Here is a 20,674-nt window from a genome sequence, read left to right as displayed (position 1 = left end):
TCCCACTCAAGCCCAAGCTGCTGCAGCTTTTGGTGCAGCTATTTGCTGTCAATTCATGGATAGAAGCAGTAACAGGGTGTATAGTACATAGATACATGTATTAGAGTCCCAAAAATGCGTGCCGAGTGTCCATCTAACAGCTTGTAGCCTTGTCTCACTTGAGCCACTGCCCCAAAAAAACTGAGTCGCCGCTATTGCGCTTATATAAGCGCTTACATAAGCTGTCCAAAAGTGGTGGTGTTTAGATGAACTGCACCATATAAAGCGTTAGCTGCTGATGGTGGCTGAGCGTCCCTGGGCAGGGCCAGTTCGTGGCGGGCCATACGGAGTGTTGTGGAGAGCAGGCGGATGCTGTCCTGTACCGGCTGTCATCGTTAACGCCTTGTGAACTGCACATAAAGCAGCGCACTATCTTTGGTCATTCGCCTCTTTTTCCCCCACTCCCCCCCATCCTTGCGACATCGCTTCAATTCCCGCAACCAGACATGCCGAGTCACCACCATGCAGAGCTCCTGCTCCGTTGCGCAGTGGAGCTGCATAAAGAGGGCAAGGACATGTGGGCTGATTTTCCTGTGTGGCAGTGTCATGTTGGCACACCAGCTGCACCATGGTCCGACAAGCGGTTTTGGACGTGGACGACGAGGAGCAACACAAGGCGATCAGAAGGCTTTTCTTAACAGCTCTTATTCGTGGCAGTGTTCCAGCACGTATCGATAAAAACGATACCGCTATGAACCCAACTGCCCTGAAGAAATGGATCCACTCCCGATGGAACAATGTCTGGGGCCTCCGTGACCTTACCGAGGAGCTGTTGGATGGCTTTGACATCTTATTAAAAACAGCTATCCACATTGATAGGGTGCGTCATGGTAACATTAGGGTGACAAGGGCTGACTTGTTTGCAGATCCCTTATTCGGTCAGCCTGATGGGACCTGTACGGACTCCGCTCGTCCGAGTGCTTTTCGGAGAAGAGGGCATGATAAAAAATCGCATGATCCCGCTCTCCCCACTTGAACGGTTTGCCAGTGGTCTCGTCTCAATCCAGTTCGATCAATGGAACTACGAAATTCGCCACTGCATCAAGGCCATCAACGAGCTGAAAGTACATACCAGCAAAGCACAGCAGAGTAAGCCCGTCCGTTATCTGACACTTCTTAGCCACTCAAGCCTGCGTAGACATCTCAAGTGGGGAAGAAGTGTCTGGGCCCTTGCTGCACAAGTACATCAACGGCATGCGCTCCATGCAGAAACACCTTGCTATCTTCATCAGCGATGGCAAATATGGGAGTTTGCGTCTCGCAATAGATAAAACACTTAACGACGCACAAGAGGCATTGGAACACGACATTCGTGCAGCATGCTTCGAGACACCCAGTGCGTTGTAGCTTGCAACTCTAGCTCCCCATCTGCTGAGCCTAAACCACCCAGCCGTCGCTTTATGGTTAGCTGAAGCCGTCCGGTCTCTCCCGAGTCCCTCCGAGGCCCAGGCCATAAGGGACCACATGGACAGCTTGGTCAGCGATGAGATCCACGTCGAACACATCGGTGCTATGCTCTCCGAGGAAGAGCTCGTGGACTGGCAGTCGGGGTGCGAGCAATATGAAGAATGCACAATCGAGCAGCATACATAGCAGTACATGATATGCATACGCGAATATATGCATAAACATTGGTGTATGCATACAACTGTAGAGGCGCCAATGTCCGTAAACAAAACAACGCAATGGGGAATTGAACACCCGACCCAACCCAAAAGGGGGAGGTGGGAGGCAATTCTACCACTGCGCCATGAGTCCATTAAAACGGCTTATATGTTTCTTTATATGTACCGTTATATTTTCTCAATACGTCGACTTAATGTACTCCCGTCCTCCCCAGCTGACCATCCTCTCACAACTGTGGGTAATGCAAGATGCCAACTATGATCTCCCACACATGTCCAACGGATATCAGCTCACCTGTGCAGCACACAACGTATCATTTGCTTCCTGTAGAGGCGTAAGTGACTGTGCCGACGACACAAGTAAGTTTATGCATACACCCTGTTTATGCATACAATTCGTTTATGCATACAACACATTTATGCATACAACACGTTCATGCATATGGCCGGTTTACGCATACAGCCAGGTTATGCATACAGCCCGGTTATGCATACGACGTGTTTATGCATACGACGTGTTTATGCATACGACGTGTTTATGCATAGTTCATGCATACGCGGCGTTTATGCATACCAACGTCTATGCATAAACGGTTCATATGCATAAATGTGTCGTATACAGGTGGGGCAAGACAATACTCATGCACCTTCAACTTCAGGGCCGAGTTAAGCCGAGATAACGAGCCGGCGTAAGCAAGGGACTGGGGACATCGAGTAAGAAGAGAGGCGAAGCAAGATACGACACGTCACATGGAGAGCGAGCACGAAGAGAGTTGGATCGCGGGTGTCAACGGGTACAAGCGCTGGTGAGCTAGCGAGAGCGCGGGGCAAACGAGCTCAGTCTCGGGGGGAAAAGACTCATGATATCAAAGGTAAGTACCTAGCGAGAGCGCGGGGCGAACGAGCTAGGTAACGAGTAAGTATGCAGTCCAGAATACGAAGTATATGTATTATGGATGGGGAGCTCACCTCAGTCTCGGGGGGAAAAGACTGAGGTGTGCGGGTCGTGTGAGAACCGGTATAAGTGATGCGGGTGCGTACGGAAGCTAAGGTACAGGTACGCAAAGAGATCTCGAAATGATACGAACAGGGGAAAACACAAGGTGCGCACCGGACGCAACTCGTCCGGGCCGGGACGTCTACCGCAGTCGCGGCTTGCCGTCCAACAGCGGGAACGCGCAGTGCGTGAGGAGGACGGATTAGACGAGACCGAGGAGGATAACGAGCGTGTAAAAGACAAGATTGAGGGCTAACGGGAACGCGCGGCACGTCCAGATGCGTTTCGTCTCCACGCGGAGGCTGGTGTATCGATCCTGGGGTGAACGCGGGCGGATCGCAATGGGTGTGCAAGGCGCGATGGGCGCGCGAGACGCGATGCATGACGTGCCCGGAGGACACGCCCGAGGACACGATGCATAGGAGTCAGGCAGAGGCGCACTAGCGTGTCAAGGGACGACGAGTGGATGTGAGTCGTAGACAATGGAGCAACGTTGCAAGGATGCAGGGGTCGAGGGAGAGCCCTGGCGTCGGTGCCTGGTGGATGCGTCGACGGTCATGGGTGTGAGGATGAGGCCGGACTGGGTGAGTACGTACCTCACGCTCGCCGCGCAGGCCGGGATGGCCGAGTGAGGTGGAAGGGCGCGCACCGGCCAGGGACCACGCGGAGGTATTGCTCGGGCACAGCCACCCCCACAGTGCCTGGATGACGTGCGGGTCGATCACATCCCGCTTTTCTTGGGCCCTTTGTAGAGGGCCGTAGAGGGCCTAGTAATGATTTGTTTCGTTGAATGCTTCATACTATTCGTGTTCTTGGAAGTACGCGCAGGCGGGCCGGGAGACGCGTCTCCGAGAAAAGCGGGATGTGATCGACCCGCACGTCATCCAGGCACTGTGGGGGTGGCTGTGCCCGAGCAATACCTCCGCGTGGTCCCTGGCCGGTGCGCGCCCTTCCACCTCACTCGGCCATCCCGGCCTGCGCGGCGAGCGTGAGGTACGTACTCACCCAGTCCGGCCTCATCCTCACACCCATGACCGTCGACGCATCCACCAGGAATCGACGCCAGAGCTCTCTCTCAGCTCCTGCGTCCTCGCAGTGTCGCGTTGCTCCATTCTCTACGACTCACGTTCACTCGTTGTCCCTCGACCACCCAGCGACCACGCTAGTGGCCACGCGCCTCCGCCCGGCTCCCGTCCATGTCATTCTTGCGCACGTTTTCCGCGCACATTGTCTGTCCCACCTCACACACGCCCATCGCGATCCGCCCGCGTTAACCCTAGGATCGATACGGCAGCCCTACGCGACACATCAGTCTAGACGCATCGCACGTTCCCCTTCGCCCTCGGTGTCGCCTTCGCCCTCAATCTCGCACTCGCGCTCATCATCCTCCTCGGTCTCGTCTATTCTGACCTCCTCGTGCACCTCGCGTTCCCGCGATCCAACTCTCTTCGCGTTCGCTTTCCCCGCAAATCTTGCTTCACCCCGGATTCCTCATTTCTACGCTTACACCAGCCCACTATCTCGCCTTCACCCCCATGGACTCGGACCTGGAGTTGACGATACATCACTGTCGTCTTGCCCCACCGATATACGCTGCGTTTACCCATATGAAGCGTTTATGTGCATAAACGGGGTGTATGCATAAACGGGGCGTATGCATAAATGCGCCGTATGCATAATCACACCGCATGCATAATCACGCCGCATGCATAATCACGCCGCATGCATAATCACGCCGCATGCATAAACCGGCTGTATGCATAAACCGGCCGTATGCATAAACCAGCCGTATGCATAAACGAATTGTATGCATAAACGGGGCGTATGCATAAACCGGATGTATGTATAAACACAATCTTAGACATAGGTAGGCATCTCGAGGAGAGGGCGAGTATGCAAGTAGTGTTGAGAAGTATGACTGGACTGTGATGAACGACGAGTTCAACAAAAGCCTTGTGTTTATGTCAGTATTGAAGAGAGTATATATACTGTAAGCAACGCACAAACAACATGGAACATTGGTGTAGTGGTCTGTTGCGTCGTATGTGTACAATGTCAAGAGGCTGCGGGTTCGATTCATGCGGCTGTCCTTTTGTTTACGGATATTGACGCTCTTACAGCTGTATGCATACTTCAATGTTTATGCATATATCTGTGTATGCATAAGGTACGGTATGCATAAACCCGGGGCGCTCTCTCAGGGATTTATGCATAACCTGTACTGAGGCGGCTCTCGAGCAGATGCGCTGGGCGATGGGTTGGCCTGCAAATCTGACCGTTCCTCCCCCTCCACACAATCAAAATCACGGCGAAAACGATGGTGACTACACTACCCACGGCCCCGAGTTGCTCGTGCTTGATCGCCCGGCAATGCCTCACTTTGCGCAGTTCATTGACACTAAACGTGAGCTCACCCAGGCTGCAGGAGCAAAGTGGGAAGAGGCCAAGCTCAGTCCGGGGCGCATTGAGCGACTTACACTCATGTGGCATCAGTACGGTGGTGTCCTCTTGATCCTGGACAAACCTTTCCAGGGACACCCCGCCATGCTCTGCAATGAGGTCGGGTTGGGCAAGACCATCCAGGCCGTATTAGTAATGTGCCATATTGATTACTCTTCCAACTACTATGTAAAGCACGGCAAGTGGCCTGGTCAGTTCGGTGGTGAGTGTTCGTAGATGGTCTTTGCGGTTCATTGACACTCACAAGCTTATAGCTGACCCGCGAAAATACAAGCTCAGCCCATTTCAGGAGAGGGTGCACGTTGTTGTTGTCCCTACCGGCCTGACTGCCCAATGGAGAAGCGAGTTGGACAGACTTCTCAAGCCACAGGACGTGACTGTGCTTCCCTATGAAGGTACCAGTACCGATGCCAGCCGTGCACCTGTATTCGAAGTTCTTCGCCACATGAAGCAGTCCATGGCCATTCTGGTGGTCTCTGCGACGGTCAGTCCGCATTGACTCTTGCAGCGATGTTTCTCACCCATCGTCACTCAGGCACTCAGTTACGACCTCGCAGCCGCCTGCCCCATGTGACGCGGGAGCAGGCCGCGAACGCCAATCGGAGGAGAGGGAGGGGTGGATGGGTGTAGATGGAGGTTGGATGACCTCGATGTAGTGGTGCAGAGGCGTTGCCGGCACTAGGCGCAAAGCAGACGCAAACTAGAGTCACACGAGGGATGTCTAGCCCACAAAGACCAAGTTAACATAGCTCTACATACATACAGGCAATCGAGATACTCACCTAGCCCACAAAGACCAAGAGGTCGAGATGAGGGCTAGGACACGAAGTGCAAGTGCTAAGAGAGTCCGCGATACGGGCGCTTAAGCGCGGGAACAACCTTCCAATATAGTAGCAGGCAGAGAAAAGGCAAGGAAAAGACGAAAAATAATACGTAGGGCGAGTCCAGAGTCCGTTCCACGACATTACCCCCCTCCTAAAACCCATCCGTCGCGGATGGACATGATCCTCCCCTCCTGCCAGTCTTCCTTCTCCGTTTCTGCGTGCTCAGGGTGCTCAACCCTCCTCCACGGCAGCGCGGCGAATAGAGTCGCAGATATCTTGCGAGGCGCGTTGGGATTGCGCTCGTAGAACTCTGCGACCTTCTCTGGGGCATTGGCGACATTCGCCGCTGGTTCCCACGAGTCGTCCCCTTCTCCGTATCCCTTCCACCGCACCTGGAACTGAAGCCGGCGGTTGAAGAACCGACTGTCCAGAATCCTCTCCACCTCGTACTCCTCCTCTCCGTCCACTTCCACTGGCTCTGGCGGTGGTGCTCGTCGCCCGTTCACCTCGTTCCCTCCATACTTGGACAGCCGATCCACATGTACGACCGGGTGGATCTTGAGCGTGGGTGGGAGTTTGAGACGATAGGCTAGGTCACCCACGCGTTCGACCACCTTGTAGGGTCCCAGCTGCCGGACACCAAGCTTGCGCGTTGCCTGGTGCACACTGATGTCTTTTGCGCTAAGCCAGACCTTGTCTCCGACTTCGAATGCCTTCCGATCACGAGGGTGTTCCTCTGCGAAGTGAACCTTCATCTTCGCCTTGCCTGCGCGCAGCACTGATTCAATGTCCTTCTGTGCTTGGCGCATGCCCTCTAGACGATCCTCGAGATGAGGGAAGCGAGTCTCTGTTCCCACTGGTACCGTGAAGTCTGGCTTGTACCCGTACATGACCTCGAAGGGCGTGTGGTTGTGCGCAGAGTGGATTCGGCTGTTCAGTGCGAACTCGGCAGTTGGCAGATAGCGTACCCAGTCGTCTTGCCGTTTGCGCACGAACAGGCGCAAGTGCTGCTCTACTTCCTGGTTCGTTCGCTCGGTCTGTCCGTTAGACTGAGGGTGGTACGCGGTGGTGAGTGCATGTTCAATGCCGAGCTTGCCGTAGAGTTCGTGCATGACACAAGCGGCGAACTGGGGACCACGGTCTGACACGATCTTCCGAGGGACACCATGTAGGCGGTTAGGTTAGGTAGGAGTAGACGCGCCCGAACGGAGCCGACGAAGGAGGCGGAGTGAGGAGTGCGGCTACGGGTGAAGAGAGTGCTCGAAAGGAGGCAAGATCTGGGGGTTTCCCCTCCAGAGACCTTTCGACTTTATGCAGTCTCATCAGGCCTGTTATTTCGAGTAAGTCAGTGATGTACTTATACGGGCGAATCTGAGTAACTCTTATGGCTCTACTGACCGTAATGCACGGCTCATGATTCGCTGCTATTCTTGTGTCTCGTAGTCAGCATAGAAGGGGGTTTTTCAAGAACCCCTTTGAGTTAGGGCCCCACGCCAAATACCTTAGGGCAAGCTTAGACGCCACACGTCTTGCCCTAAGGGGGTAAGGGCAGGATTTTTCCTTGCCCTAATGGGGGTTATGGCAGGTTTTTCCTTGACCTAAGGGGGTAAGGGCCAGACATGGTGGCTTTGTGCCGTACAAAGCTGATAAGATATCATGGTGTACTCACAACCTGCGGTCAACCGCACATTTTCACAATAGATGAGCTGCAGGATAGTCACAGACAAAACCTGCGGTTTCCCGCAGGATTTGTGCCCTCTCAATGTTCACAATCATCTTCAATATGCAAGAATATTACTACATAAATACATCCAAGCTCATGGTTGTTCTTTATATATACAGAAGTGAGTGCATTGCACTCACACTAGTATTTCAGAATACTACGTGATTCTTTACATCGCATATCACTGGCTGTAGAAGCGAACTTATGCTCAATGAAACCTGTAGTCTGCTTTAAGTGTCAGCCACTGTCCCCACAGTTTATTGTCAAATCTCTGTGCATTCACTGGTTTCACCTGCTCTTTGTGTAAAGTACAGTGAATGAAGTGAAGTTTTGCCACCCAGCAACATTACATATTGTGCTCAACCCACATTCACAGAATATTTTACTACTTCCATTGGCAATGAACACCTCTGCCAGCAACGCAAGCACATTACCCCAGATCATGTTGTGGTATAGTGACGATGGTTGGGGTTGTCCATGTCGCAGCTATCGTTCTTGAATCCAGAGGCAAGCCGCAGGTTTTGCTGCTTTAAATACACCCTTGCTCAAGGTTTCTGAGATTCATATACCATCCCTGTCATTTTGAAATCAGTGGAACAACACAGGGGTTTAAACAAATAACAACAGAGTTGATGGAAAGTGAATATCCCAGCGGATGCGCATGGATCCCGTCTAGCATATGGACCGAGTATGAGCGACCACATAGCAACATTGTCAAGGCACACAATCATAGCTCCCACTTGTCACACACCATCTCTGAAACAATCCATTCAACTTATTTACCCATCTCATATATCTCCAAGTATCACTTTAATATTGATTCATAAACTTGGTGAAGACTACATCCAGCGTACACTCTATGTTTTAACTGTTTACTGTAGATACAATAGCAGAGGACTCACCCCAAGGTGGAAGCAAGGAATGACACGAACCCATAAACAGATAACATCAATCTCACAGGCACAGGATGTCCATGGCTATTAAATTTCTGATGAAAGAGGAACAGCGTAACAGGTGGTATGATATCAGGAACACTGAAAATCAAATTGATCAAAATACCAACGGACAACGAGATACGCGACCCAAACAAGTGCACACTCACAAAACGTTGGTTTTGTAGGCTGTCTATTCGCCTGGTGTTAGTGGACACAATGATATGCTGTGTACTGAATCCGAGAGGTGGTTGGTGAAAAACTAAGCGGACAGTACTGTGCGACGTTTTAGGGCGACGTACCACATAGTGCAGTGAAATCCAAGTTTCAGGTATACTGGAGACCCAGAGGTACTCGCAGAAAGTCTTTTGATTGCAGCGCACAAAAAACCAGGGAGGAATACGTATTTTTGGGAACGATAGACTGTATCTTTGGAAAGTGGAAATTCTGAGAAGACATGGGGTACATATCTTCTCATGCAGATATGATATTGACAGAATGCTTGCTGTATAATGCAGCTCTGCTCTGGTATCACACATATCTGAAATTTCAAGTGTGCTGGTGATGAGATGCGTAGAGGGTGCGGTATGTCATTATTTTGTGACATACGATATACTGATATGGGATTGGATTGGAGTGACGTCAAACAGCCCAGAATGGAATCAGGTGAGCGGCAGCTCAACAATGCAGAAGAGATCTTGAAAAACGGGCAAGAACTCAGGGAGGTATGCACTTAGACCCAGAAGTGTGCTTTCAGTAGAAAGCGAGTGCAGAGCATTTAATATAGTGCACATCTCAGGGTCCCAGTGCATGCCTCCCTGAGTTCTTGCCCGTTTTTCAAGATCTCTTCTGCATTGTTGAGCTGCCGCTCACCTGATTCCATTCTGGGCTGTTTGACGTCACTCCAATCCAATCCCATATCAGTATATCGTATGTCACAAAATAATGACATACCGCACCCTCTACGCATCTCATCACCAGCACACTTGAAATTTCAGATATGTGTGATACCAGAGCAGAGCTGCATTATACAGCAAGCATTCTGTCAATATCATATCTGCATGAGAAGATATGTACCCCATGTCTTCTCAGAATTTCCACTTTCCAAAGATACAGTCTATCGTTCCCAAAAATACGTATTCCTCCCTGGTTTTTTGTGCGCTGCAATCAAAAGACTTTCTGCGAGTACCTCTGGGTCTCCAGTATACCTGAAACTTGGATTTCACTGCACTATGTGGTACGTCGCCCTAAAACGTCGCACAGTACTGTCCGCTTAGTTTTTCACCAACCACCTCTCGGATTCAGTAGACAGCCGCTCTCACATGCCTCTGTCTAATCTAGAACAATGTGTCGCAATTTAACAGCAACAAGGACCACTTCAACACCATTGAGTCAATGTGATTGAGTTATGACTCTTACGTGTTCGGTGGGAACTACGCAATTATCTATGGGGTAATATTGTCAGCGAGAAAGCCAGCAAATGAATATAAGGTTCTCGCCTGTTACAGTCATTCGAGGGATGACCACACCGTGCATTTCTAACCTATCACAAACCAGTTGAAGCCAGCGATCATCACATGATTTACGACACACCCGCTCATCTGTTTATCTGAGGTGTAATACAAGAATGTCTGGACAGCCTTGCATTATGTTGCCATTCTTGCCTATGAGAAGCTGTTGAAAATGATGTCAGCATTGGCACCAACAAGATATTGCATCACATCTATGTAGTTTCGAGGACGACCTTTGCAGTTCAGAACAAGGTCGATTTTGGCAAAATCTTCCCTGAATTACTTCATTGATGTTTAGAGCAATTGTGTGAGACACGAAACCTACGGCGTACCGCAGGTTTTGATAGTGTAGTATCCCGTGAGTAGAAATACAAAACAATAGGTACGAAACCATGAAACCTGCGGCATGGAGCAGAATATACAGCTAGGAGGACGACATATAGTAATTCTGGACAAGACAGGGTGTTGTCAAGAACAGGAACGTGCTATATGGCTATTCTAAAAGAGCCAGAGGCTGAGAAACTGGTGTGGTCTGGGTGTCTACCTGCCGATGATAGTACCAAATAAGGTCAGACGATGTGTAAGGAGGCTCAAGACCGTACAATTCAGTCCTAAGTTCTGCGAGCCGTCCGTTTGCAGGACACTCCAGTGAATCGTATATGAGAAACGCCATCTGGGTAACATCCCACTCGCTCTGCACCAGTTCTGCCATACGCAACCAGTCTGCGGCACGGCTCGGAGTGGCATCGAGAGTGCGCGTGTGGCACTCCCCGAATTCCGTCCGAATCCGTTCAATATCGCGTCGCTGATCAGCACTCAATTCTGCCCTTTCTACACGTAAGGAAGCATGTTCACGCTGTGGAACGTACCACGGCCGCAATGTAGCCATGCGCTCGAGCTCCTCCTCCTCTTCCTCCCAGGCGGTGTTCTCCACTCGCTCTAGTCGTTGGAGTCGGCGCCCGTGACAAAACTCGCGTCCAGGTGGAAGATCGTCGTCTGGTATGTCGTCATCGTCGTAGTAGTAGTTGTGAGGGTCGCCAAGGCAGTTGTCCAAAGGATCGAAAGTCATGGCTACTTCTCGATCAACAAACGGCTTTAGGATGAGGCTTGGGCCGGGGTAGTCTTCAGTGTCTGGAAGGAAGACACGGGGAGGAAGGGATCTATAAAATGCACGTGGCCAGCTGATCTTGTCCCGACTGTGCCGGGTTCGCGGGCGATTTAACCCTGGGAGTAGGCAGTAGTGTCGATCGCGTGGCATATATGTTGCCCGAAAAGGGGGACGATGGTTCACCAGACGGACAAAGTCGCGTAAGTGCTCTTGCAACAGCTCGCGAGTCTCTTCAAGTCTCCAGTTGAAACTTTCGAACCGCACGAGTGGCTTGTTGAAAGCCTCTGCATAATCTTGCGCGGCCCAAGACGTGATATGATAGCAAGATGTGTCCGGTGCCATTGCCCAAAGGTCGACGATCGCTTCTACGACCTTGCGCTCGTGCTGACTCAAAGTCGGGCTGAGCTCAACGCACTCGCTCCCAAGGAATCCCCACGCCTTGTTTGGGTCTGCTTCGTGCATGGCTGCCAAAGACATCAGAATTCCACCTCGTCTCGAAGTTGAAGAATCTACTCACGACCTAAGGTTCCCATAGTGCTCAACAACCCGAGCGTGCACAACGGATAATTGCTGTCCATGCAGTTGTCGCACTTCAGAGGCAGCCTCCCATCTTCTTTCGGATATCTGTCGTAGGTGCAATCGAGTGTGCGCCAGAAACAGCCATCGCACTGTGGAGGGGTGGTATCGCTCGACATCACGTTTGTCGCTGATAAAGGTTTGATAGTACGCACTGCACGGGAGAACAGGATTCGTCCGTGGGGAGCAACGGGATTGACGAGGATGGGGTGGGCGTAGTGACTGGTGTCGAAGGGCATACTGATACGGAGAAGCGATCAGGAGAGTAGGTGGGAGTGGACGGCAGCAGTGAAAGGAGCGCGATTGTGGATGCCAGTACAGAGCGACAGATGGGCGTGTTCGAGGCGTGGTCCATTAAGCACGTGGAAGGCGCCTCTTTCAATGACTCTGAAAGTTCGAGTTGCCCCTAGGATATGCAAGATGTGAGTAGTGTGCGAGGTTAGACGCCCCTCAATGGTGCACCTAAATCGGTGTCGGTGCGGTGTTTTCTGATGGGAATACAGCACTGATTTGCGTCGTGACATGAAACCAGCGGTCAACCGCAGGTTTACGCACATATCGAACAATTGTGCGGCAGTCCCGTTTCCCCTGCATCGGTCGTGTCGTGTTTACATTTTCTGGATTCCTATATGCGTTGTCACATTTCCCTCACCTCGCCAACCACACCCTCATCTGCCCTCCTGCCGTTGTACAACCCTGTACCGTCTGCGCTGCACGTCATCCTCCATGTGGCTCCACACCTTCGCGTTGGCTGACCTCGTGTTGCACTTGTTCATCTCGTCGACACCGGCCGTGTCATCCTACCCGTATCAGCGATATCCGTGAGTAGTCTGTACCGTCTGCTGGTCCCCTTGCTTGCGTCTTGCCCTGTGTTCGACCCATGTTGCCCACATATTGCACCCACCTCATCCATATCACCCACACTTCCCACATCGCCCATGCTACCGGTTTCACTGCTAATCTCGTCTGATGTTTTGCATTGAGGATATCATCAATGAGTATATGGCAAGGCTTATAACACGAATACATTTGTGGCCGCGTGATATGAAGGAAACAGTAATGCATGTAGCGGTACAATATCGCGAGGTGTTTGAGTCATAAGCGTGAAACACGCGGAAAGCTGCAGGTTATACGTTCGAAGGCACATTGATAGACACCGATTCCTGTGACGTCTCTAAGAGAGTATTGTACCTGAAACATGCGGTTTACCGCAGGTTTCCGCAGACAGTGTAGAGTACGTATCACATGGCGTGGGGTTCGATATTGGCATTCCCCCGATTACAGGTGAAGTCGAGCCGTGTTGCATGATAAACATAGGCGACACAAGGGGTGGCAGATTCCCGGTTCAAAATGTCTGCAAAGCGGGTGGAGTATACAGCCAGACTTCGTTGCTGGGAGATAGGGCCCTGTGAAACATGTAAGATAGAGAAACGGCAGAGGAACAGGGAACAGACTTTGACGTTCTGTGAGGGACATGGTGAGCGAAAGTTGGATGCAGACGAAAACAAAGGACGCACATAGCGCCCTGTGACGGCTCGGAAGGCGTGGTGGAGGATCTCATGAGAAAGCTCTCCGATACCTTTGCTGGTGTTTTCGTATACATCAGCATGCTGAACGGGATGCAAGGTACGAAGAGCTGTGGGATCGAGATCGTGGACATATGCTAGAAAGGGTTGTCCGGTGATGCGTTCCTCATTGTCGATGATGGTGAGCATGCGACGGTAAACCCAGGCGATGGGACGATCCATGCTGTAGGAGCCGTTGAGTACAAGGAACTCAAGGCGGAGAAGGTTCAAGGCGAGAAGCTGCGCTTGGTCGGCGTAGGCATCCTTAGGAATCTGTTGGACATTTGATTCCATGTGATGAAACTGCACGTTCTCCGTAGCGCTGATATCCCAACAAATCTGGGATTCATCGAAGGCCGGGAATGAGAGTGGGATGTTAGATGTGGAGGTGTGGCGCCAGGAATGGGGATTCGGTCGCCAGGCAGGTGGTTGGTGTTGACGCGGAAGGAGAGGGAATATAAGAGGCTCATGGACGATGAGACAAGGTTCTACGGGAGGGTTGAGGCCGGAGGACTTGATCCATTGCATGACTCGTTGGGAGAGCAGAAGACGTGATGGCATGAGTGGATGGGAGTAATTGAAAAAGGGACGGAGACCGTCGGGGAAGGCGACGGCGTAATCTTGGGAGGCGGATGCGAGGATTTCAAAACGAGTAGGATCGGCGTGAGATGCGAACCAATTGATCATGGCTTCAGTGCAGCGGTGGTCGAGAGTGGATAGAGCGGTTCTGATGTGAAAGCCGTTATAGCCAAGGAAGGCGGAGGCATACATGGGGTCGGAGGTACCGACTGTGAAGAGGTTGATTGACGGGTTTGGAATGGAATGGAGTAAGGAGAGACGTACAAAGAAGAGCGCCTGTGGTGGAGAGAAAGTGGTAGGTACAGCCGTTGCGAACAAGCTTGGCTAGACAGGGATCACAGGCGACTGGGACGAGGTGCGGGGTTGAAGTGGACCAGGTGCAGAGTACTTCGGCAGCTTCGCATTGGTCGCACTTTGAGAAGGGGGGCTGAATGAGTGAGCGGATTGAGAGAAAGAGAAGGGTTCGCACAGAATCGTGGAAGATGATACGGGCAATGAGAAGAGGAGGGAGCATGTCTGAGTGAGTGTAGGGAGGGATGAGCAGGGGGGGAGGGGCGCGAGGGGAAGGAAGATATATTGAACGGAATGAATGTGAGAAGCGAAGAAGCATTTGTGGATTCGGGAAATGGGCCGGTGGGGGCGAAGGGCATGCGGGATGTACGGACCGGGTAGGGGAGATAGGCGGAGCCGATTGTGGGAAGTAAGAGGACGTAACACTGCCACCGGCAAAGGGAGATCGCCACATGGAGAGGGGCGTGAGATGTGGGTCCACGATGTGAGCGTCTGGTTAAAATGAGCGCGAGTGTCCGCACGGATATTATGATTGCAAACTGGGTTGATATTTGAGAGCAAAGCGGCAGTTGTATGAAAACGGTAATGCATGTTGGGTGGTGATTCAAGGGTGTACGGAATGTACAACCATGTGGTGGTGTGAGGATGTGCATTCGAAAGAGACGACAGTGTCGAGATCAGCCGGTGCGGTACGAACGGTGTCGAACGGATGTCAATCAGATATACTTTGAACGGAATATAGACTGCCATAGTGATACGAAACAAGAGGTATGCCGCAGGTTTCAGTGCATGCACAAATCCGGAGAAACGAGAGGATATAATTACAAAGGAAGAGAAGCACCTCGACAGGCGGTAAAACCTGCGGAGATGCGCAGGTTTCGCATGATCAGAGACTCACGTGCCAAGAAGCGATGCACGTGGTGGCAGAAGGACACTTCTCCACGTGATGCTCTGCCTCGTGACAGCAGGGAGAAAACGTTGCGCGGCGCATGAAGTGCTCGGACTCTGTCTCCTGTCCTTCCGTCGCTGCCATATCCAAATCTATTCAATCGAAAACCACAGCATCAACGCACGAAACCATGCCCCCACGCAAGGTTAGCCATCACATTGAGACTGAGAGAATGGGCGAGATCGAGACTGATCTACATCATCAGAAGGCTACAAAGAAGGGGGAGGTGAGTGGGCAGACGGTTACGACGGGAGGTAGTAAGCACATTTCATTCACACTCGTGCGCAGGGTTCGGCCGCAACAGCCGGGGAGACGTCAAGGGAGGGCAGGATACGGCGATGACGCAAGACAAGGCTCGAGAGCTTGTGGAAGAGCAATTGTCGCAGAATCGGGCGGGTGGAAGTGTCGAATCAGTTGCGAATCTATCGAAGCGGGTGGATACGGCAAAGAAGTCGATGCACAAAATGGGGGCCCGGGACGCGGAAGCGTTGAAGATGTCGACGGCGTCGTTCATCGGATACGCCCGCGTACAGCTTCAAGGCAAAGGGGCCATCGAATATAGGACGGGGAAAGCCATCAACCGACGAATGCGTGAGGAGCACGCTCAAGAAATCGCGGACAGCATCGCCTCGCGGGGGATCCTGGACGACAAGGACGAGAACATGATCGTGTTGGCGATGAAGCGACAAGACATCTTGAACGAGAAGACGCTGAAGAAGAAGATCAACTCGGACGAGATCGTTCCAGTGCTTCAAATCGACCTGGAAAGCAAACCGGAAATCGAGCTGCTCGGAGGTCGCCATCGTGCCAGAGCGCTACATATCCGACAGAAGCTGGACATCGCGGAGATGACGAAGCTGACGTTGGTGAAGGCGCAGGCGAGAGCGGCACGCGAGAAGGCGGAAGAAGAGGCACTGAAGGAGTTCAAAGGAGAGGGTCGGGACTCGACTTCGGGGCCGACGCTGACGCAAACGTTGCTGCCGAGCAAGATCGATCTCGAAGAGACCGAACGCGCTCTCCAGGCGCAGTTGCAGGATTTGACGGAGCGGGTGGTGGCGACGGACTTTTGGACGGCGAAGGTGTACGACATAGGTGCGTGTGTTATGATTTGTGGTGGTCTGAAAACGAACGCTGACTCGGGCGTTAGAAAAGCTCACGCCAGACGCAATTACGTTGCTGTCGACGAAAAAGCAGGAGGCGACGTTCGGAGAGGGGCCATGGGAACGGGTGTGGGTGTGCGCCCGCCACCTGCGCGAGAAGCTCTTCGAACGCGACGTCAACTTGGAAGGCATTACAATCGGGTCGTTCAAGTGGGGCCAGGTGCTCAGCAACGACAGCTTCATGCCGCGGACGTTTACCAAAAACAACCACATCACGCCAGTGATGAACGATCCACTGGTCATGTCGCTCCTCCTCGAACTCGCGGGGTGGACGTACTGGCACACCGAAGACGTTCTCGACCCGGCGATCTTGCGAGGGTTGATCACGAAGCCTACGTCGACTACGGGGCTCCAACAGAACGGACACGTGAGTCGGTGTTGCTGCTATCGAGCGCGAATGGGCTGACCGTTGCGGCGATCCAGTTGGCCATTGAGCTCCTTCTAGCGGGCGCAAAGCAACTGAACTTCCTCGCGTCGACATGCTCGGTGGAGGCGACCAGTGAGGTGTGGACGGCGGCGACCGACTACATGAACATGGGGCGTCTTGTGATCGAGGAGGCGTCAGCAATCGCGAAGGAGCACAGCGGAGAGAAGATCCGGTCGACAGGTTTGCAACACCTGAAAGACTTCGTGACGCCGCGGACATCTGGCGAATCGTGAAGGACCGGTCGCTGTTGACGTGTCCCGAACAGGACGTGTTCCTCAACTCCGAGCTCGAGGCGATCGACGCAAACTATCGCGAATACATACGTCCATACGTCGAGCGCGAGAACTGTCTGGGTAACCACAAGGACGAAGGGTATGTGATAAGAATGCGCCAGCACTGGCTGTTCGTACACGTTACTTGTCGTGATCGCTGGGCGAAGGAGATCAAGAGGCTTTGCCAGGAGTTGGGCCGGGACGTTCCGCTGGGTGTGGCCGTTGCGGCGATGCCGAAGAAGACTCCGGACATGTCTCAGCGGACGAAGGATACGGACAAGGCGGCGGAGAAGAAGAAGAAGGCGGCGGAGACCGTTTACAAGACGCGAAGCAAGTCTCAGCGGCTGCTGGATGCGCTGCTGAATGTTCAACAGAAGATGTCGATGCTTGACGACTTTCAGCGCACCGGACTGGAGTTCATGTTACCGCTTCCAACGGCCTCGGTGATAGAAGACGTGTTCAAAATGTGCACACGGACTGGCTGGGCGTTCACACTGGTGAGTGCTTGTCAATGGATCGGACGGACGTATCGGTTATACGGAGATGGGTTGCATTCGTGGAGCCGTGGACACCGCGTTCCATCGACCTCGCTGAAACCTCCGGCGTGCCTCTGAATATCGCTGAATGAAACCTGCGGCACACCTCTGGTTGCATATATCCTGTCCGCCATCGAATCACATGTGTACAGGTGGGGATGCGTGGGCCTCCCGTAACCAGCGACACGCCGCAGGTTTCAGATACCATATGCGTCGTACATCATACACCATACTGACTGTGTACAGATCGCCCGTACCATGAATCCCATGTGCGAGTACATGGCGCATAAATCTGCTCAGCACGTCGTGGACTACTACGACACCATGCGAGTAACATGGATGGCATGGAAATACGTCAAACATCGTGACGACATCTGGACGATCGTATGTATCGCGTTTATTGTTTGCGACAACGCATATCTTACACACGACGTAGTTCATCAACTTCCTGCTCGAAAATCAGAAGACGCTGCGCAAGATCAACATCATCGCGGAGTCACAAGACACCGATCTCGTCAAGTGGATCGGCAAGCTGTCGATCACCGGCGCGTCCAACGTCTGTAACGAGCTCACGAACAAACACGCCCACAAGGTGAACGCTCCAAACGCCTCGACGCTATCCAAACAGGAGACCATCGTACGTATCTGCAATCTGCAATATCTCTTACAGAGCGCCGTCAACACCGAATCCGGAAGACCCATCGTCGTTCCCGCCAACACGCAGGCCCACGTTACCATCGAGACTCAAACCGCCGCGCGGAACAGCAAGGGCATCGGCGAATGGCACCGGGACGTTCTGAAGTTGTTCCCAGAGCTTGCCCTCGTAGAGCCCAATGTCCACAAACTCAACGAGGGTACCACGGTCGAGAGAACTCACATCGTCCCCGCCCTCGCCCTCCTCCTCGTCTGCTCAACCGAGCTCATGTCTTCCTTCGCCGCCGTCCCCTTCCATAGCATTCCCGGGAAAACATTCTTCGACAGCCTACAGCGATTCATCGCGTCGTGGTCTCTCAAATATCAACCGCCGAGAGACCTTTACCACTCGTCCAAGCCCTTCTCTCAAGGCCACTTCTTTGTTTTCCGCCACGTCAACGTGATGCCCAAGGCGCAGCCAGCGATCATCAAAGTGCTCGAAGACGGATTTACGACGGATCCATCCATGTACACTCTGGACGCGACGCAGGAGTACTTCAAAGTCGCCGTCGGACGCAAGCGTGCTGCGAAAGAAGGCCAAGAGCTTATCAAGAAGCTCTCAAAGTCCCTCGCTGCCGCAAACTCCATGAACGTACGCATCGACCACAACAACCGAGTCGTCGTTCAGTCTACGCTCGGTCAGGTCAACTCTGTCGTCACCAAGGCCCTCCATACCTTGGAAACGGTAAGCAGCCTTCACGTCCGCTGCTCCACGTTCTAACGCGCCGTTCCCAGACGTTGACATGGAACGTCAACCGTCTGTTCTCACGCGCGCAGGGCAACGAGGGCGCATGGGTCATGCCTTCCGAGAGCTCCCAACACAGGTGGCAGCTGCCTCCGATTGGTTTCCTTGTCGGAGACGACGATCTCGCCTTCCAGAGCATGGAAGAGTTCAAGTCCCGCGATCCGGAAGGCTATCACGCTTTCCTCTCGGAGTACCGTGAGAAGAACGGCATTCCGGACGACGCCGAGGACGTCGAACCGCCGCAGTCGCTTCGTCCCCAGGACATCACTTTCGTCCCGAAGTCCGCTCCCGAGCTTCTCAGAGAGGTCATGGAGAGCAAGAAGTCCGCCGGCGCGAAAGGCAAAGCGAAGGCCAAGGGAAAGGGAGCGGCGACGAAGGCCAAGGCCAAGGCCAAGGGCAAAGGGAACGCGAAGAAGAAGCGGCAAGACCACGACGGTGACATAAGGATGAACAGCGAGACCGAGGAAGACGACAGCGACGAAAACGATGACGATGACGACAGCGACGACAACGACGACGGGGTCCGCGACGGGTCTGATCTCGACGACGCTCAGAACCACCTGGTTCCGCCCGACTCGCTTCAAAGGTCGACCCTGCGAATAGGATCTGGGGTATATACCCTCCTCCCGATGTCGACGACCCTATGGCAAACGTCGGTCACACCTCACAGTCTTCAGAGGGTCCTGCGAAGACCTCGAATGCCCCCGCTCAGACGCCCCACGTCCCATCGTCAGCGAAGCCGCGTCCTACCCACGATCGCAAAGGTAGGCTGATCCCGGTCGTCGAGATCACACGCCACGACCACGGCAGGACAGGAGGTGACGAGGGGGTGGCCACTGTTTCGGAACCGGCGAAAGTCCCCAAGATTGTGAATCCCAAGTCTGTTCGTCAGGCCACTAAACGTATGTCGGTGACTCGCCGCACTCGCCTGGTTCCTATCATCCCCGATCCAGAGACCGAGGAAGACGAGAACGCTTCGGAACCTGACGACGACGAAGGGTACCGCGACAGCAACGATATGCACGACATTGAGCACGAGGAAGATGTTTCGTTGGACCCTGAGCCACAAGCGGACTACGACGACTCAAGCTCCAGCGCGCATGACCAGATGGATGTCGACAAAGCGGTCAACGTCGATCTTAACGCCTCTTCGCAGTCGCCATCCCACCCAGTGTCGTCGCCGGTTCCGCCCTCACCGCCTCTGAACGTTTCCCGCTTCAACGAGCCGACCCCGAACCAGATCGCTCAAAAGGTTGCTGAAATCAACATTCCCGACCCGGACTATTCGCGTGTCGACCTCGACATCACTCTGGGCCTCCCCGATCTCGAGGCCGGTCAGGTGACGCAGCAGCCCCAGGAGAGCAGCCCCGATCAGGATGGTTCTGATGCCGCGACTCGAGGTGGTCCTTCCTAGACGATCGCAACCTCAAACCAGGGATATCGTCCACGCCGCGCCAACGCGTGAAGACTTCAAGAGTTGTTCTAGATTCCGATGAAGGTCGGTGTCTCTCTTTTGCGTAACGTCCGGCTCACCGCAGGTTTCAACGTTCATGGCACCGTCCTCATCGTTCGAAACCTGCGGTTCGCCGTAGGTTTCAATTCTCGATATTGTTGTCGGAATCAGACCATCAAGTTCATGCATTTCATTCGTGTTTTCATCCC

At 53.1% G+C, this 20,674-nt stretch overlaps 5 protein-coding genes across 5 annotated transcripts; 3 read left to right on the top strand and 2 right to left on the bottom strand.

Annotated features, from left to right (window-relative positions):
- Nucleotides 1-607: 607 nt before the first annotated feature.
- BXZ73DRAFT_105946 (uncharacterized protein) lies at nucleotides 608-1,632 on the top strand (the record flags this gene model as incomplete). The annotated part of the gene is made up of 4 exons (XM_048016450.1): nucleotides 608-859; nucleotides 906-1,128; nucleotides 1,178-1,375; nucleotides 1,430-1,632. The coding sequence occupies 4 exons, from the start codon at nucleotides 608-610 to the stop codon at nucleotides 1,630-1,632; spliced, it is 876 nt and encodes a 291-aa protein (XP_047873169.1).
- Nucleotides 1,633-5,109: 3,477 nt separating this feature from the next.
- Nucleotides 5,110-5,518, top strand: BXZ73DRAFT_19110 (uncharacterized protein; the record flags this gene model as incomplete). Its single annotated transcript, XM_048017575.1, has 2 exons — nucleotides 5,110-5,329; nucleotides 5,376-5,518. Coding segments are annotated over 2 exons (363 nt in total), but the record flags the coding sequence as incomplete, so codon positions are not given.
- A 4,383-nt stretch (nucleotides 5,519-9,901) lies between these two features.
- On the bottom strand, nucleotides 9,902-12,150 carry BXZ73DRAFT_81170 (uncharacterized protein; the record flags this gene model as incomplete). The annotated part of the gene is made up of 9 exons (XM_048023453.1): nucleotides 9,902-9,937; nucleotides 10,020-10,045; nucleotides 10,130-10,143; nucleotides 10,194-10,231; nucleotides 10,444-10,510; nucleotides 10,981-11,242; nucleotides 11,393-11,683; nucleotides 11,737-11,843; nucleotides 11,951-12,150. The coding sequence occupies 9 exons, from the start codon at nucleotides 12,148-12,150 to the stop codon at nucleotides 9,902-9,904; spliced, it is 1,041 nt and encodes a 346-aa protein (XP_047873167.1).
- Nucleotides 12,151-13,036: 886 nt separating this feature from the next.
- On the bottom strand, nucleotides 13,037-14,131 carry BXZ73DRAFT_105942 (uncharacterized protein; the record flags this gene model as incomplete). Its single annotated transcript, XM_048016449.1, has 3 exons — nucleotides 13,037-13,201; nucleotides 13,250-13,258; nucleotides 13,313-14,131. The coding sequence occupies 3 exons, from the start codon at nucleotides 14,129-14,131 to the stop codon at nucleotides 13,037-13,039; spliced, it is 993 nt and encodes a 330-aa protein (XP_047873166.1).
- Nucleotides 14,132-15,309: 1,178 nt separating this feature from the next.
- Nucleotides 15,310-20,426, top strand: BXZ73DRAFT_81169 (uncharacterized protein; the record flags this gene model as incomplete). Its single annotated transcript, XM_048023452.1, has 11 exons — nucleotides 15,310-15,436; nucleotides 15,468-16,271; nucleotides 16,327-16,706; nucleotides 16,763-16,969; nucleotides 17,032-17,535; nucleotides 17,821-17,958; nucleotides 18,011-18,211; nucleotides 18,245-18,952; nucleotides 19,003-19,623; nucleotides 19,683-19,914; nucleotides 19,966-20,426. The coding sequence occupies 11 exons, from the start codon at nucleotides 15,310-15,312 to the stop codon at nucleotides 20,424-20,426; spliced, it is 4,383 nt and encodes a 1,460-aa protein (XP_047873165.1).
- Between the last annotated feature and the right edge of the window lie 248 nt (nucleotides 20,427-20,674).

The sequence above is a fragment of the Epithele typhae genome (genome assembly GCF_022376455.1).
Source record: "Epithele typhae strain CBS 203.58 chromosome Unknown BXZ73scaffold_74, whole genome shotgun sequence".
NCBI classification, from domain to species: domain Eukaryota; kingdom Fungi; phylum Basidiomycota; class Agaricomycetes; order Polyporales; family Epitheliaceae; genus Epithele; species Epithele typhae.
This window is presented reverse-complemented; position numbering and strand designations above follow the sequence as displayed.